Source organism: Melanotaenia boesemani, chromosome 8 (assembly GCF_017639745.1).
Source record: "Melanotaenia boesemani isolate fMelBoe1 chromosome 8, fMelBoe1.pri, whole genome shotgun sequence".
In the NCBI taxonomy this organism is placed as follows: Eukaryota; Metazoa; Chordata; class Actinopteri; order Atheriniformes; family Melanotaeniidae; genus Melanotaenia; species Melanotaenia boesemani.
In genome coordinates this window covers 28,329,737-28,345,483 of record NC_055689.1, presented here as the reverse complement: position 1 = coordinate 28,345,483, position 15,747 = coordinate 28,329,737, and the positions used below count along the sequence as shown (strand labels likewise).

At 37.4% G+C, this 15,747-nt stretch overlaps 1 protein-coding gene across 8 annotated transcripts in view; it reads right to left on the bottom strand.

The window, feature by feature from the left end:
- The window catches only part of LOC121644518 (rho GTPase-activating protein 12-like), a 54,275-nt gene extending 41,346 nt beyond the window's left edge, over positions 1 to 12,929 (bottom strand). For 6 of the 8 annotated variants that reach the window (XM_041992507.1, XM_041992510.1, XM_041992509.1 and 3 more), the window contains exons 1-2: positions 12,718 to 12,928; positions 3,222 to 4,023 (exon numbers count right to left, since the gene is read on the bottom strand). In XM_041992507.1, the coding sequence (XP_041848441.1) occupies positions 3,222 to 3,950 (729 nt within the window). In that variant the 5' untranslated portion in view covers positions 3,951 to 4,023; positions 12,718 to 12,928. Of the gene's footprint in view, positions 1 to 3,221; positions 4,024 to 12,707 lie in introns of all 8 variants that reach the window. The other 2 variants (XM_041992508.1, XM_041992514.1) reach the window with 2 other exon arrangements.
- Positions 12,930 to 15,747: the final 2,818 nt, after the last annotated feature.

Genomic DNA, 15,747 nt, shown 5'->3' with positions numbered 1-15,747 from the left:
GACAGTGTTTTCTAAGTAGGTTTCACTACTAAGATGTGTCTATGGAGCAGCATGATGTCTGCATCTCAGGCAATCATGCTTTTGCTGATACAGATTTTCCACATTATCACTGAAAGATGGCCAACATCTCATTAAAACTACCATTAATTATATTGTGTGGATCTGCTGCAGTAAAGGGAAAATATATTCTCAATTTCAATTAAATTAAGTAACTGAGGTATGTCTGCAGTACTATAAGAGCCATCAGTAATCATATGGAAAATGTTAAAAAACGTAACAAGCACTTGACATGATGATGACTATAATTAAAGAAAAAGGTGAGCTTTGGCATCTGGTGCAGTGTAGCAGCTAAGATATGAGCACACTCATCCGAAGTTTCTTGTGTCAGGAGCTGGATGAGCTGGCAAAAAAGAAAGAAGCTCCTGGATACACAAACATGGCTTCCTGGTATTTACACTGCTGCTTTGGTTTAACACTCATTCTTTCCCTGTTTGCCCCTGTCACAATTATTCCCTTATCCTTTAAGAACCATCACAGAAGAAAAGTCAAGAGCCTAATGTATCACATGAAAGGGGAAAAAGTGAAGCTGGAGACTGGGAGGCTCAGTTTATTTTAGAAAGTCCAGCCTCACATCTGAACTGGTGTCACCAGCAGCATGCTGTCAAGAAGGTTATGGAAAAAAAAAAACAATCAAACCAAAACTGCAGCAGTTTCTCATCACCACTGTGTGGGAACCACCCACCTTCTGGCTCGCATGAACGTAACAAGACTGTGGATCCAAATGACTAAATACACAATCAATCACAGAATGAAGAGATAAATGTTTGCCTTCATAAATCCACTCGATGACACAAGCACTGCCGTATCATGGAGAGGTTTCTACTTTGTATAGATATTAATCACACAGACAAGATGAGTTCAGCTTCCTGATCTAAGATTTGGTTTATAGCAGTAAAACATTTCCCACAAATGCAGCACATGATGGAGAGAAATCATCTTTTTCTGTAGCAGGACACTAAATGTCACCTTGTGAGTCCGACAAATCTTGGCACAGTTTGATCACATTCTCAAAGATTACTGTTGCAGAAGAAAGTAAAATCAGCAGCACTTTGGGGTCATCAGCGATAGGAAGTACAGCGTGCTCATCTGGCTGAGGGGTAACCCAAGATTACTGATGTGGTTGCAACATGTACGATATTGTAACTGCTTGTGTTATGCAAGTGTCACCTCACAAGGAAAAAAATCCAATCTGTAATCTGTCCCCTAACAGACGTACTTCTGTAATAAAGTACAAGTACTTTGTTTGTGCACTTAGGTATGTTTTCATCTGTACTTTACTTATGTAGATTTAGCTTTGGAGACTTTTATTTAACATTGTGCAGCAAATATCTCTACTTTCTACTTCACTACATTTCTGCATTAAGCCCTGTGTTATAAGTTAGTTACATAAGCAGGATAATATAAAGTTCAATGGTCATAATCAATACATAAATCCTGTTTCCTCCTGAAAGGATTTATGTCATTATACCAAAAGGGGAATTGGTCCACTAAACCAATCAAAGCAGGAAGGTAAAGTCAGACCCTCCTTCAACCACAGCACCAGTATCAGCACCAGTAGGACTAACTGGTGGTAAAACATCCAAACTGGATTCTGAAGATCATTCTTAAAAAATATAACTTAATTTTGATTCACAGAATAATAAGTCCTATTGTGAACTGTGAAACCCAATAAAAACAATAACCTTTCAACCACCTAATTTCTTTGTTGTTGAAGCTTAATTCAGAACCCATTTTAATTACTTTGAGCTAAATCAGTTGGATAAACATATCTTGGTTAAAAATCTCATCCAAAAGAGTTTACAGGAAGAAAAAAGGAAAGTACCTCACAAAACATATTTATGACCAAAATATACGAGCAGAGATTTAAAGAAAAGTATTTTCTGCCACACAAAGCTGAACTGGTTAAATACATAACTAAAACAAGTCTGACGGCTTTGACCTTTGTCTGACATTTAAAAGGAACAAAGAACAGCTGAGAAAGGAAGGAGCTCCATTGTGGACGGGGCTGTTTTATGGACTTTGAAACTGTATATGTTCACTCTCTGATAACATTTAACACAAAGCATGCAGAGTCTGTGATTATGCTGGTGTGTGATGCTACAACTACGAGTGAAGTTGGCAGATCCTGTAAGAGGCTGCCTGACTGTTGCAGCAGATATAAAATGTCAAACATAAAAATGCTGCTTAGCAGCTGCACAGCTACAAAAGGGGTATCTTTACATTTGTCTGGGAATGAAATGTATCTATTATCTAATACGGAGTATTTTAAGGTCAACCAATATTATTGATTTTAACCATTTAAGCCACATAAAAACCCTACAAACAAGGACAGAGAGAATCAGCTGTTATATCAGGTCTTAATCGGTTAAAAATGTTTTTATTCACATGTTTAATGTTAAAACTTCTTGAAAAAGAGGAATAAACTAATGACCTGTAAAGAACAGGATTATGCCTTTTTGATTCAGTGAATATTGCATCACACTCAAACATATTAGGTTGTAAAGGATTTTAAAAGCAACGCCTTACAAAATGGATAGTTTCTTTTAGAAAACTTTAAAAAAAAGAGGATAGGTTGCATCAGTTCAGCTAGATTTGAACTCCTACATCAAAAAACAAAAATATTTCTGCAAAGCAACAGATGTTTCCCTTGTAATCAACATTTCCGATACCTTCCTATTGCACAACTGTAAAAACAAAGCAGTATGAAAGAGTGTAACATAAGCACAACTTATAGAGCAGAATACGGTCCTTAGCAAGCACAAAACACCATCTACAGCCAGCAGCACTGCTGAGACCTGGTTTCATCTTTCTCACCTCTTTTGTTCTGCAGCCGGCGGAGCAAATCATTTCTAGAACATCCTGACAGACAAAACTGGTGCAAAGCTGCTAATTAAAAGCTTTGGCCTCTATAAGACAGCTTTCATATTTGGCTTTTTTTTTTTTTTAAATGAGTCAAAAAGTAAGATTAATGAATTTAATACCAAAGAGAAAAAAGAGATTAACTGCCTACTTGAGAATTATAGCAAAAACAAACAAACTCACCTTCTGTGTAAACTACAGTTTTCTGAAACTGATGACTCCAACAATCAAACTAGATCTTGTAATTAAAAGTAGCCCCAGCGTTTAATTTAAAAGCATAAAAACATGAGGTGTGACTGTACCTGGAGATGTTCAGTGGAAGAGCTGCTCAGTTCATCACCAGACTCTGAGTCATTGGTGCGCCTCTCTTCTCCTGCAGAGTCACAGTGATGGGTGCTGTCCACGTTCAGCGGGGCCCTGACCATCTCTGGGGATCGGGTCCTGACCATCTCTGGGGATCTGGCTCGGGTGCGGGGAAGAGTGCTGGACGATCCTTTTTGTGAAGGTGGAGGCCCACCACCGTGGACGAGAATATCAGCCAGGGCTCGGTCGTGATCGGTGGGGCTGCTTGGAGCATGGTGGTGGTGGTGGTTACTGTTCCTGCGCTGACTCAGAGGACTGAAGTGGCCTGCGGAGGCGGTTTGTGCTGAAGGAGAACGTCTGGTTTTGGAGTCGTGTCTGTGAAGGTTCTCAGCAGGCCGATCATGGAGTCCCAGCTCCAGATTGGCTGGTTTTAACCAGAGTGAACCCCCACCATGTGGAGGTGTGTTTCCTGTGGCGGGTGGAGGATGTGCGATTGGCTTAGAGGGCGGCATGAGGGCTTTGCGGACTTCGCGGACATACTGAGCAGGTACATAAAAAGCTTTCGTCCCTTCATCTTTCCTCACCTGCCACCAGTCCTCATTGGTTTTTTTGACTAGCATGTAACATTCCCCCTGCCGGATGGTAATGAGGCGGTCCTTGGACTTGTACTCATAGTCATAATCCACCTCGATGTAGACCTTGCCCGGGGCAATAGGCAGTTCTGCCATGATGCCTCTGACTGTCCACTAGGCGACTCAGCGGAAGAAGGAAGCATTCATTACCATGGCTTTATAAGCAGAACTGGAGAGGAAACAGACAGAGCTTTAGGTAAATATGACATTTCAAAAGTAATTCAATAATAATCTATTGTCTTAATATAATCTTTATAAAAGTTAAAGTAATTACTGAATTTAACATGACAAGTTGGAAATTCTCAACATTGTTGTGGAGACTGTGCAATCAGTCATTTCCTGTTGATACTTACTGGACCTCCACGATAGTGGGAGAGAATTCTGGACCAATCCTAACCCCAAAATAAGGTCTAAATTTGACCTTATCAATCTTTGTCAAGATTGTTTTAAGTGGAAAATTAGAAAAGAATTTAGAAAGTCATACATATATCTGTAGGGGCTTTGCAGATGCTGTTTGGAAGAAGAGTAGCATCGGTCCTAACCTCTGTGTTCACACTGTGTCATAATGCGGACTGATAATCCTTATCCATCAATAAAATACTTGTGTGAAGGTTGTGCTGAAGGCACGGTTTATACCAAACAAACATTCTCGGTGGGAGTAGCCTTTGTTAGTAACTGTGATGTTTATTTAAAGGGTGGAGGGCCGTATTTTTATGCTCATCTCCTTAAATGAAACACCTGACTACAAGCAGTTGTATGTTTATGTACTTTTTCTCAGCTTGTGTTCAATAAAAAGAGAAAAAGGAGTTTTACACATTATCTCTTTGGTAAAACTGCTTTCATTATAAATTTTAACTTTAAGATCAGATTTTATTTTTGATTAATAAATATGGTCATGATGTGGAGTATTTGTACCTCCTAACTTGCTGCCTCAAATGTTTGTGATTGCTATTAAATATTATTTAATAGTTTAGTTTATCTAATTCATTCTTGATGCAATCCAACAAAAACAGATAAAAGATAATCCAAATACAAGAATGAAAAGGAGCAGAAAGAAGAAAAATGTATATAAACTTTCCCTGTTTTACATGGCAATTTAATCTAAATACCAGGGGAACAACAATATCACATTTTTTTCCAAACAGAGTACAAGTACTTACATTTAACTACCTGCCAATACCAAGTACCAATATAAGTTTAATAGTTTAATATGGCATGAGTAATAACTTTGTTATTTATGCAAGAAAAAAAATGAACATGTTAATTCCACAGATTAATATCTTTGCCCTAGTTTTTGACATTGGTATCAGGTTCTGTAGTATCAGAACACCTTTACAAATACTAAGTACGAGTACACACATCAGTATACTGTAATCGGTGTCATGCTACTAAATACATATACAAAAATAAAAGAACAACCAAACACACAAAATAAGGCTAATATTGCCTCTTACTCCTGCCTGACAGGGCTTGCATCATTTTAAACCATCACAACACAGCAGGAGACCCATTAACACATCCTACATCTAAACTCAAACATCTACATTTTATTAATGAAGCTGCCAAACGAATAATTAAGAGTACAAAAGTTTAAAACAGGGATGTTCCAAAAATGCTAGCCCACGAAAATAATTACACCTTAAAAGCATCCTAAATGAAAATGATGAGGTAAAGATAATTCAGAAAATACTACTTTTTTTCCTCCCATGTCTTCTACAACGAAGCTAAAGACACAAACAACGGCTTCTTTCATAGCCTAATACTCCGCTAACCCAGTCAGAACAAATAAGATACAAAGTGAGGATATTTAATCCTCTTCAGAGGCCGAATGCTCTGCCCAGCGCAGAGCTTCAGAGTAGCACATGTGATTAGCTAGAAGAGGAGGGGGAGCAGATAGTAATGTGAGTCACACCATCTTCTTCCACTTTACTCCATCGGTGTCTTACACTGCCAGATAACGACAGCGAGTCCAGCAGCAACACAAGCTGCTGCCGAGCGGTGAAATCAGTCGAGTCACTCACATAGTTTCCTGCTGAAGTCACGAGTAAACACACACTCCCTCTTACAACAAGGAGGGGGGGGGGGGGGGGGGGGGGGGGGGGGGGGGGGGGGGCAGCATACAGTCGTCATAGCAACTTTAAATATGCGCACACCTCCACTGATAATGACAATAAGAGGTATGTCATGCCTTCATCTGAACACTGAGGACTAATCTGAGTTAAATGAAAATAGACTAAAGGAACAATGATTAGATTCATTAGAATTACAGGATACAGGAGAAATCTTGTCATGTACTGCTTAGGGCTGTGCAAATAATTGCATTATATATTTAAAATATAATTCAGCTTCTAACTATAATGAAAAACAGAATTAGAATGAAATGATTATAGAGCTGTTTTTAATGTCTCAGTGATTTTCTTCCTCCTCTCCTAAGATCCAAACTTACCCCCTGCCCGGCTGAAGTAGGATCTGTTCTGCCTTAAGTCAAAATGTACGGACCCTGATTTTAAAGACGAACAGCTGAATACAAATCATGACTAATGATGAAGATTGTTTAATGTTTTTCCAAAGTTAATTAAGAAAAGTTCTGAAGTAATTATGGTCTTGACATTGACCAAAATAGTTGTACTTTACAGGAAAACTAATTTTCTATGACATAACCAGTCCTAGAAAGCGACTAAATTTAATTCAGTTCAGTTATAGTGCATTTATATAACACCAATTTACAAGAAAAATTCATCTTTGGGCTCTTTAAAGGGGCTGAAGAATCAGAAATATCAGCCCAATATCAAATTTCAGCCCAATGAATAGATATTTTATAAGGATTTCCCAATCCAGTGGCCACAATCATGTCATCTACCAATTTCTGCTGTTTCGTGTCAGATATGACAGTATCTCACAACGCAAGGTAATTAGTCTATCAGTACACATGTGCTTTACTCATGTTATTTATCATCATGTCATTGATAAACCAACAACTTGTATTTTTCTCACTCAAATAAAATAGTTTTACCTCATCAACATCACTGAACCAGTGGCAGACTGGTGGATAATGGGAGACAGGAAACAAAGCAGCATGTTCCAGTAAAGTGTGAAATAAAAACCCAAACATGTTGCATCTAGTGTCGTTGCATTGGATTGGCAAGGGCGGAAAAAAGGTTGCTCATATTGTAATTAAGTTAATATTGTTTCATGTGAAAAGAACTGAAATTCACTACAATTATTAACAAAAACATGGAAAAACATTTTAATTAATAAAAAGTTTTACATGCTTGTTTTTTTTTTTGTTAAAAATGTTAAATAACTTTAAATTACTTATGGCAAGCATATGAATGAGACTTTATATCAGCAGATTCTCTATCTGTAGTGAATGGGATTAAGATATGGCTTACAACAAATACAGTTCAATGTGCTGACTGGTTACTGATAGTTCACATGTTTTCTAGTATATGCATGGGTGAAGTTGGTATATTTCTAATTTAACCACTTCAGTGGACATTAGTCAACTAATACACTGCAACTCACTGAAGAACAAATAAACATTTTCTATTATTTAATGCATATGCAGACATTGTAATTACCAAGTTTACCTCAATGATAAACAGGAAAAAAAAAAAAAAAAAAAAAAATAAAAAAAAATATATATATATATATATATATATATATATATATATATATATATATATTGTATCAATATATTATTATTTCATGAATATTTAATAGAGTAGACAAAAATAAAAATATAAAAAAGTTATATATATATATCAGTATTAAAGACAGATAAATGTTTTATAAAGGTCTAGAAGATTCTTTAGCTGACCTTTAACCCCAGCTAACAGCCCAGGCAGTGTACTACTCTGAGCTCTACATAAAGCTGCGAGAAGAACCAGGATACGATAATCGCAGCAGTATTACAGTCCTACAAAGTCATCAGTGAGTCGCATCCAAACAACTTATAAAACAAAGATTACGTCGCTGTTGAATAATGCACACAGACACGTCCCATGACGTTTTCAATCAGTGTCACTTCTTTTTTTTTTTCCTTTAATCTGGCAGAGCTGCTACAAGCTGGCTAAAAAAAATAAACAAACATGCAAAGTATGATGTTCAGAATGATTAAGATGACACTGTGGTTTTGATGGCTGTTAGATAATATTCTGATGAATCAATTTAAACATTGAAATATCAGCTCACAGAGTTGATCTAAACAATGTTTGTCTGTTGCTAGAAAATATTATTTCTATAGTTTTTGTCGTCAGTTGTGCATTAGCTTAATAAAGATCTATGATTAGGTGTGATTAGGTTAACAGTGCCAGGATTACTCCTGATGCACTGACAGGGGGGGTAATATTACAGATTAAGTCGCCGGTTCGGGCACTAAAATCTATCAGCTGAATACGGAGTCCATTAACCAAATGAAAGATCCACTGTGCCAAAATCCGATCCACGGCAACAACAGGGAACACAGGAGGCTAGTGAGGCATTAGGCTGAGCGATGGGGATATCTCCACTAGTAAAGGCAGCTTTCCTTGTTAACCTGTGACCTTCTAATACAACCAGCTGAACTGAACCTGTTTCCTTCTATTTTTACCTAATCCTCGTACATAACACAGGTTGACTCTAGTTTGTTAGATTTAGTGAAGAAAGACTGAAAAATTACAGAAAAATCCTAAGATTTAATCTTTAGTTGTACTCAGAATTCAGTTACATGTTCAGTCATGGTGTCTAATAACCATTAACTGTATTTAACATCAAAGAAAGAAAGCACAAAACAAATCATGTGCACCAAATGTTCCCATGTGACAACAGAGATTAATTAAAAAAAAAAAGACTAAAATCAAGAGCTCACAGGATTATAGAAAGAACCAAACAATGTCCTAAAGCAGATGGGAAATTTTGGGCCTTGAGTCATTGCAGTAGTTAAACAAGATTTCATTTCCTGCCCTTCTTGCACAACATTTCTCTGGCGACTTTCCTTGTCATTCTTCTACTCAGCTTTGGCATCCTGCCACAGTTTTAAAGTAAATCACCAACCATGCTGACAGCTGACTTTCAAAAATAGCCCCTCAAATTAAAACACCTCAAGTCAAACGATGCACCGCCTCTAAATCCAACAAGAAACGTAAATATTGTTTTATTTTTGTATTTTTTTGCATTTCTCTGCCATTACAGTTAAAATGTAAAACTGCTAAACATAACTGGATCAGAATAAATTACTACTAATTTTGTTTGATATGAAAATGATTCGCTGATGTGAAATATTTTGATAATTAAGACATTTTTTTCTAGAAAAAATACCAGACATATTCCGGATTTAGCATCTTAAAAATGAGGCTGCTTGTCTGTGTTGTTTCTGTACTTGGTTTATGTACTTGCTAATAGACTGAACATCTATCAGTTCTTGTTCTGTTGCTCAGACAAAACAAAGCAGTTAGGAAAAGTAAAACGAACATCTTGCTCAAACAGACATTTTATATATGAAATCTAATTGTCTGCTTATATAACTAATAATCTAATAAAAATGATGTTCTGAAAACACAGTGGAAATTAAAGTGAACTAGAAGGAAAACAGCAGTTTAATTTACCTTAATTCCTCTTAATTGAAAGACCTTTGGCAGGTTAAATATGTCGGAGTCATTGTCTCTTTCACTTATCCCCGCCTAGTCTAAGCTCAGCGCCGCCATTTATTGACAGCACAAATCTTCTCACAGTCCAATCAGCAAAATCATGGGAAGCACCCTAATTTAAAGTGATGGTAATAAGATTTGCAGTGGGACACGGGGTGGACGAGCGGGTCAGGGGGGTAAAACCACGCAGAGCTGCAGGACATGAAAGCAGGGCCTGTGAGCGATGGGAATGTAGGGGAGATTCTGCATGCGGAAAGGTTCGTGTGTTGACAAATCATCTGCTCTTAGCACTTGCAGGAAAAACACACCCTGGCATTTTTTTCCTGCCTCAGCAAAGCAGGAAGTGGCACCTAGGAAAGAGGTTCTCATTGTGAAGCTGTTTAGCTCTTCTTACTGAACAGGACAAGCGGAATTAAGCCTCACATGATTCCTGTTAGAGGAATTTAGACTGTTTCTATCCAGAGCCAGGCTGCCAGTGATTACTTTGATTCAGTTATTTTCATTGAAGAGCAAATCACTCGCCAATTATGGAGGTATTTAAAAGAAGGGAAACAAAGCTGTCCTGTTCAGGGACAGAATGGATGTTTTCTAAATTAAATGAAAGCTTTTTGTCACACATTTGGAAGTAGATGGAAGAAAAAGTTGACGGACATGGCATATTTTGAAGAGTTTAGAAGAAAGTTGTAACCTATGTTACCTAAGACACTAAACAAGATCTTCCCATGACTGATCACATGAGCTTCATGAGTCTGTTTCTGTCTCGAGAAACCAAACATGGCTAAGATTTGCAGACATGACCCGATAAATAAAACATACCGCGTTGGAGGGAATTCCTGAAGACTTTTTCTGTTTTCCTTCCCGTACAGCCAAGGCTGCTGGTTTTGTTTGCGTCTTCTTCCTTGAGTTTTGTTTCAAGTTAGCAAGAATCTCCAAGTTTGCTACAGCAATTAGCCAAGCTTATGAACTCCAAGCAGTTCAGTTTAAATGAGTCTCAAATATTTGCCACCAAATTGTTTTCTCCAATGGATTGAAACCCAGCTAATTAGTCAAAGTGAAAGAGATTTATTTTAGTGGTGAACCTACAGAAACTTGCAGCTTTCGACAGAAATACAAGTACAGAAGTTCCCCTACTAAGAACTAGGGGAAATGTGATCCTTCATTAAAATGGAAATCAGGCCAAATTTCATGAAACTTGAATGAGAAACAGAGAATGAGCAAAGAAAGAAATTCTGCCGTAGATCCAGTTAAACTTTCTAGAAATGTTTCAGATTGCCATCTGAGTTTCAGCTCAGTTTGGCAGCCTGTTCTGGAAATTTCCTGGTTTTTCTGGGAATTTAAGCAACAGCAGGAAGCCTTTAAAAAAAAAAACAACGTACACAATCGCTGGGAGGACTTAAAACAGCAGCATATTAAGACGTCACACATCTGCCTTCGTCATTGCATACAGAGGTGCAATGACTGTCCAAATTCACTGTTTGCTTCACATCTCATTGTATCATGTTTGTTTGCGTGTGCAGGTAGTGTCTTTTTACTGTGTGTGTGACCAATCCAACATAATAAACCCCCGCAGTCACATATGTTTCCGGTTTGCTCTCTATCCAAATGATCCTTAACAATACAGCTCTCAAACTTTCTTTCAGTTCCTCATGGCTAATTAGCATAGCTAAAACAAACCATTACTAGCATACAAGTTTATGTAATCAGCTTAGTTTCAGAGTCGTTCGTGTCAGTTTCAGAAACATCATGAGTAAACAAACATCTTAAATCACCAGATTAATTGATGCTTTTGACTAAAGCATTTTTTTTGTGTGTGTTTTGAATTGCAAAAACTCTGCTCCGTTGTATAAGCATGGCTGTGAATAGCTAAGAAATCCAAAAGGTAAGTGAGAAAAAGACACTCTCTAGGGAAAACTGATGAATAAGGTGTAGAATCAGGAATAAGCAAAACCAGTCAAGTTGTACATCACGACCTTCACATGCAGCCACACCAAATATAGGCCTACATTGCCCCAAACAGCTCGTATTCAGCACAGGCTGCCCCAGTTAGGCATCTCTCACCATGACTTTCCTCGAGACTCAACTCCCTGAGGTTCCCTGCAACTCTTATAACCACAGTCCGTCACACGCCAATCCCCCACGGCAACCTCCAGCTCGCTTAAATGAGAACACACACCATACAGTGAACACATAATAAGAGTATGTTTAAAGGCATGCTGGGTCACTGTAAGAGCTGGTAGTGCCAGAGGAAATCATTTTCTACCCACTCAGTGGCAGATTTACCATCAGACAAAACCTAAATCAAAAACACAGGAATATAAAAGAAATCCATTATTTGATTTAAGAGCCAATGATTCCCAGTGGATTTTGTCATTCAAATTTCTAACCTCTAAAGCATGGCGAAAAACAGCTATAAAATTGGCCAGAATTGTTCAAAATTTTACTGCAAGTGCACAACTTTAAAAGGAAAATGTGTCATTTTAAACCAGTAAAGCAAAAATAATACTTTTTTTTTTAAAAAAAAACGACTGACCAATCAAATTGCAGATTAGTTGGCGTCATTCATTCCTAATAAATGCATCATGGTTATTAAAAGGAAGGAAGAAGGAACTGACTGCTTTCAAAGTAGTATTTAGGACATTTCATTATAACTGATGGTAGCAATGTATCAATGTGGGCTCTATAGTGTCTTAAAGAATAATATATAAACAAAGTAGTTAATATAAATGAAACATCTGTGGGTTTATTGTGATTCAGATTGAAATTTTAAGCCAAATACCTTGAAAATACCTCTTGCTGTCACTGAAAACTGATTTAAATGCGAGTGCAAGGGGATTTCTGCACCATGACAAGTTAATTAAACTACTGCCAGGTAATCCAATCATGAAAAAATACCGCAGCAGACTTTCTTCACATACAGTAAACATAATCTTTGTATAGTTAGCTAAATTTGTATTATTTAATGTCACAAATTTAGTACGCTTTTTTCTGAAATGACAGCTCTCTGAACTGCTATATCTCAACTTTAACTTTTGTAACACTTTCTTGCACTTTCAGCATGGTTATAAAAGGTCTAAACTTAGACAGGATTTATTTATTTCATCATACTAACACCAAGTTTCAGCTTGCAGGTCCACCGTATTGTTTAAATCCTTCGCTAACGCTAGCCAGCTAATTAGCTTTCTGGCTACAACATTCCTGAGTGTCCCAAACAATCAAAGATCCGCACCTTAACGTACCTTTGCTTTTACTCCTTAGAGAATAGCAAAATTCCGTCCGACACTCCTTATGCGAACTTAAAATCCAGGAAACTTTCCTCCCAACCGACCTCCGAACCAAATTGTTTGCCTACTTCTGTTGTTTTGTCGGATATCGGTGCTCCAGCCTCCCCTGTCCTTCCCTTGCCGGTGTAATCCGAAGCAGTTCTCGTTCCCGTGGACTCTCGCCTGTCCTGACAACTTCGCAAACTACCTTAAAACAAAGATCGTCTACATGCATGATTCATCACTGTGAAACTTTTTTTTTTTTTATGTGGGGAGGATACTTGTCCACTAACCGCATACCTGGTGCGAGCACATTTTTAAATTGACATTTAATAGATTAATAAGATTGTTAGTTTAAAGGGGCTAGTGTATTTTCAATGGATAACGAGTTATGCATTCAGTGACTTATTTAATTATTTATAGTTCAAATACCGTAAGAGTGAGCACTCTTCGTCAATTTGTGCGCTGCGACCAAACCCTGAGGTATTCATGAAGAAAACGGGGAATTAGCGCAACCTGGCGGTGACAACGTGGAACTACAAATACACTGTACGCCACTTTAACTGTTTCCAAAGCTAACATGATTTTCCATACGTACCTCTTAGATCTTTATTCTCATTTATAAAAAAAAAAAATCCTAAACTGCCTTTAACTGTCTGTGCAGAAGCACAAAATTCTTAGATTTAAGGATCACAACAGATTTTTTTTAACAGATTTAATTTCAAAGTCTCCTTCTTGTTAACATTATATACGGTAACAGCAACTTTAAAGTAGGCATATTAATAGTTTTCTTTATTTACAACACAATTTATTTAAGTGAAAAATAACTAAATTAGCTTAATATGTACTGGATAAGCTCATAGCCAGGACAAGTTTATAAGCAACAAACTGAAAATATTTTAAACTGGTTTTATTCAGGGAGAACATTTCAGCACTTTGATGTGCTGAAATGTATGAAAGTGTATGAAACACCAACAGCTACCATAAAAACCAGGAGAAGAAAATAAAAATCTGAACTTCACAGTTGCTGCAGAACAGAAGTTAAAGACGAGCAGGATGATTTATATGAATGATGCATCCTGTAAGCTTGGGTGTTGCTTTTTAAACGATTGAATTTCTCAGAAAACAGCAGAGAAAACATCTCTATTGCTTGATTGCAGTCACAGTAGATGACTGTGTGTTCCTATAATGTCACCTTAGGGACTATTGCATTGAAACTGCTACACAAATATGGCCATGGGAATCCCAGACAATCTCTGAATGCATCCTGTTCACTCATGATCAGATCATCCAGCGCCAGGTCTGAACAGAGCCCGAATCTCAGAGTGGAACAGAACATTAAGACCATGCTTGGAGTTACTACATTTTTAAGTTGACTCCATGGGAAAAAGGTTCGCAACTCAATCTTCAAGTGTGACCTCCTGATAAAATAAGATGCTACAAGCCTAAAATCCTTTGTGCATGTTTAAGACAGAAGACAGATCATGACTGGTGTGATTGCATTATTTCAAACACATTTATCTATTAAATGTCAGCTAAATATAAATTCTCAGTATTAATAAGTGTTTAGCAGTCTTCTCTCACAACAGACTGGTGAACTGTCCAGTATGCCTGCTCATAGCTTGGCCAGGCTCTAGTCCTCTGTGACTCTGGATTAAAATAAGCGAGAACAGAAAATGGACTTTCAGTCAGTCCATCTTCTTCCTCAATTTATCATCATTATTCTCCACTAAATTTGATTAGTTTTGGCCAAACAAAATAAAAATCTATCTGATTGTTAAGCTGGGAGTGTGCAAAAAATCCTCTACAAAAATCCAAATCCTGTTATTTTATTTTTGTTGTTTGTTTGATTATTTATTTATTTATTTATCTATTTTTTGTATAATTCATTCACATTAACAAATTAATAATAATAATAATAATCATTCCAGGTACATTCAGCAATGTGGTCTCTATCCTGAAGAATTCAGGGTCTATAGATGCAAAAGACGGACATACATTCACCGGTCACTTTATTAGGTACATCTATTCAGTTGCTTGTTAACATAAATATCTGTCAGCCAATCACATGGCAGCAACATATTTAAGCATGTAGACATGGTCAAGATGACTTGCTAATGTTCAAACTGAGCATCAGAATGAGGAAGAAAGGGGATGTGAGTGACTTTGGACGTGGCATGGTTGGTGGTGTGAGTATTTCAGAAACTACTTGGATTAAAGTATCGATGTGGGATTTACAGAGAATCTGAAATAATAATAAATATCCAGTGAGCAGTAGTTGTCTGGAGGAAAATGTCTTGTTGATGTCAGAGTTCAGAGAAGAAAAAGTAGACTAGTTGGAGATGAAAGCAACAGGAAGTCAAATAAGCACTGGTTTCAACCAAGACATGCAGAACAGCATCTCTAAACACACAACAGGTCCAACCTTGAAGCAGATGGGCTACAGCAGCTGAAGACCACACTGGGGGCCTCCTGTCAGTAAGAGCAGGAAACTGAGTCTACAATTCACAGACTCGCCAAAACTGGACAATAGAAGATGGAAAACGTTATCTGGTCTGCAATATTCAGATGGTGGGGTCAGAATTTGGTGGAAACAACGTGCCATCCTACCTTGTAGCAACAGTTCAGGCTACTAGTGGTGTAATGGTGTGGGGGATATTTTCTTGACACATTTTGGGCTCCTTAGAACCAACTGAGCATCATTTATATGCCACAGCCGACCTGGTCCCTGGACCACAGTACACATAGACAGACCACAAAGATAAAATACACAACAAAAGTTTTGTTAAGACGAATGGATCCAAAATGACAGAATAAAGTCATATGAAAGTATGAATTTTACATTTCATTCCCCATGAGAACCTCGCTGATCATAATGCTTCACTTTAAAGAACTAATGAGATCGGTGTTAAATAAATTCATCTACTGCCTGAATGCATGCTGGGAGTATGGGGTGCCAAGTGTAAAAATTCAGTATAAAAGTTGTAGCTGACACATTTTCATTAT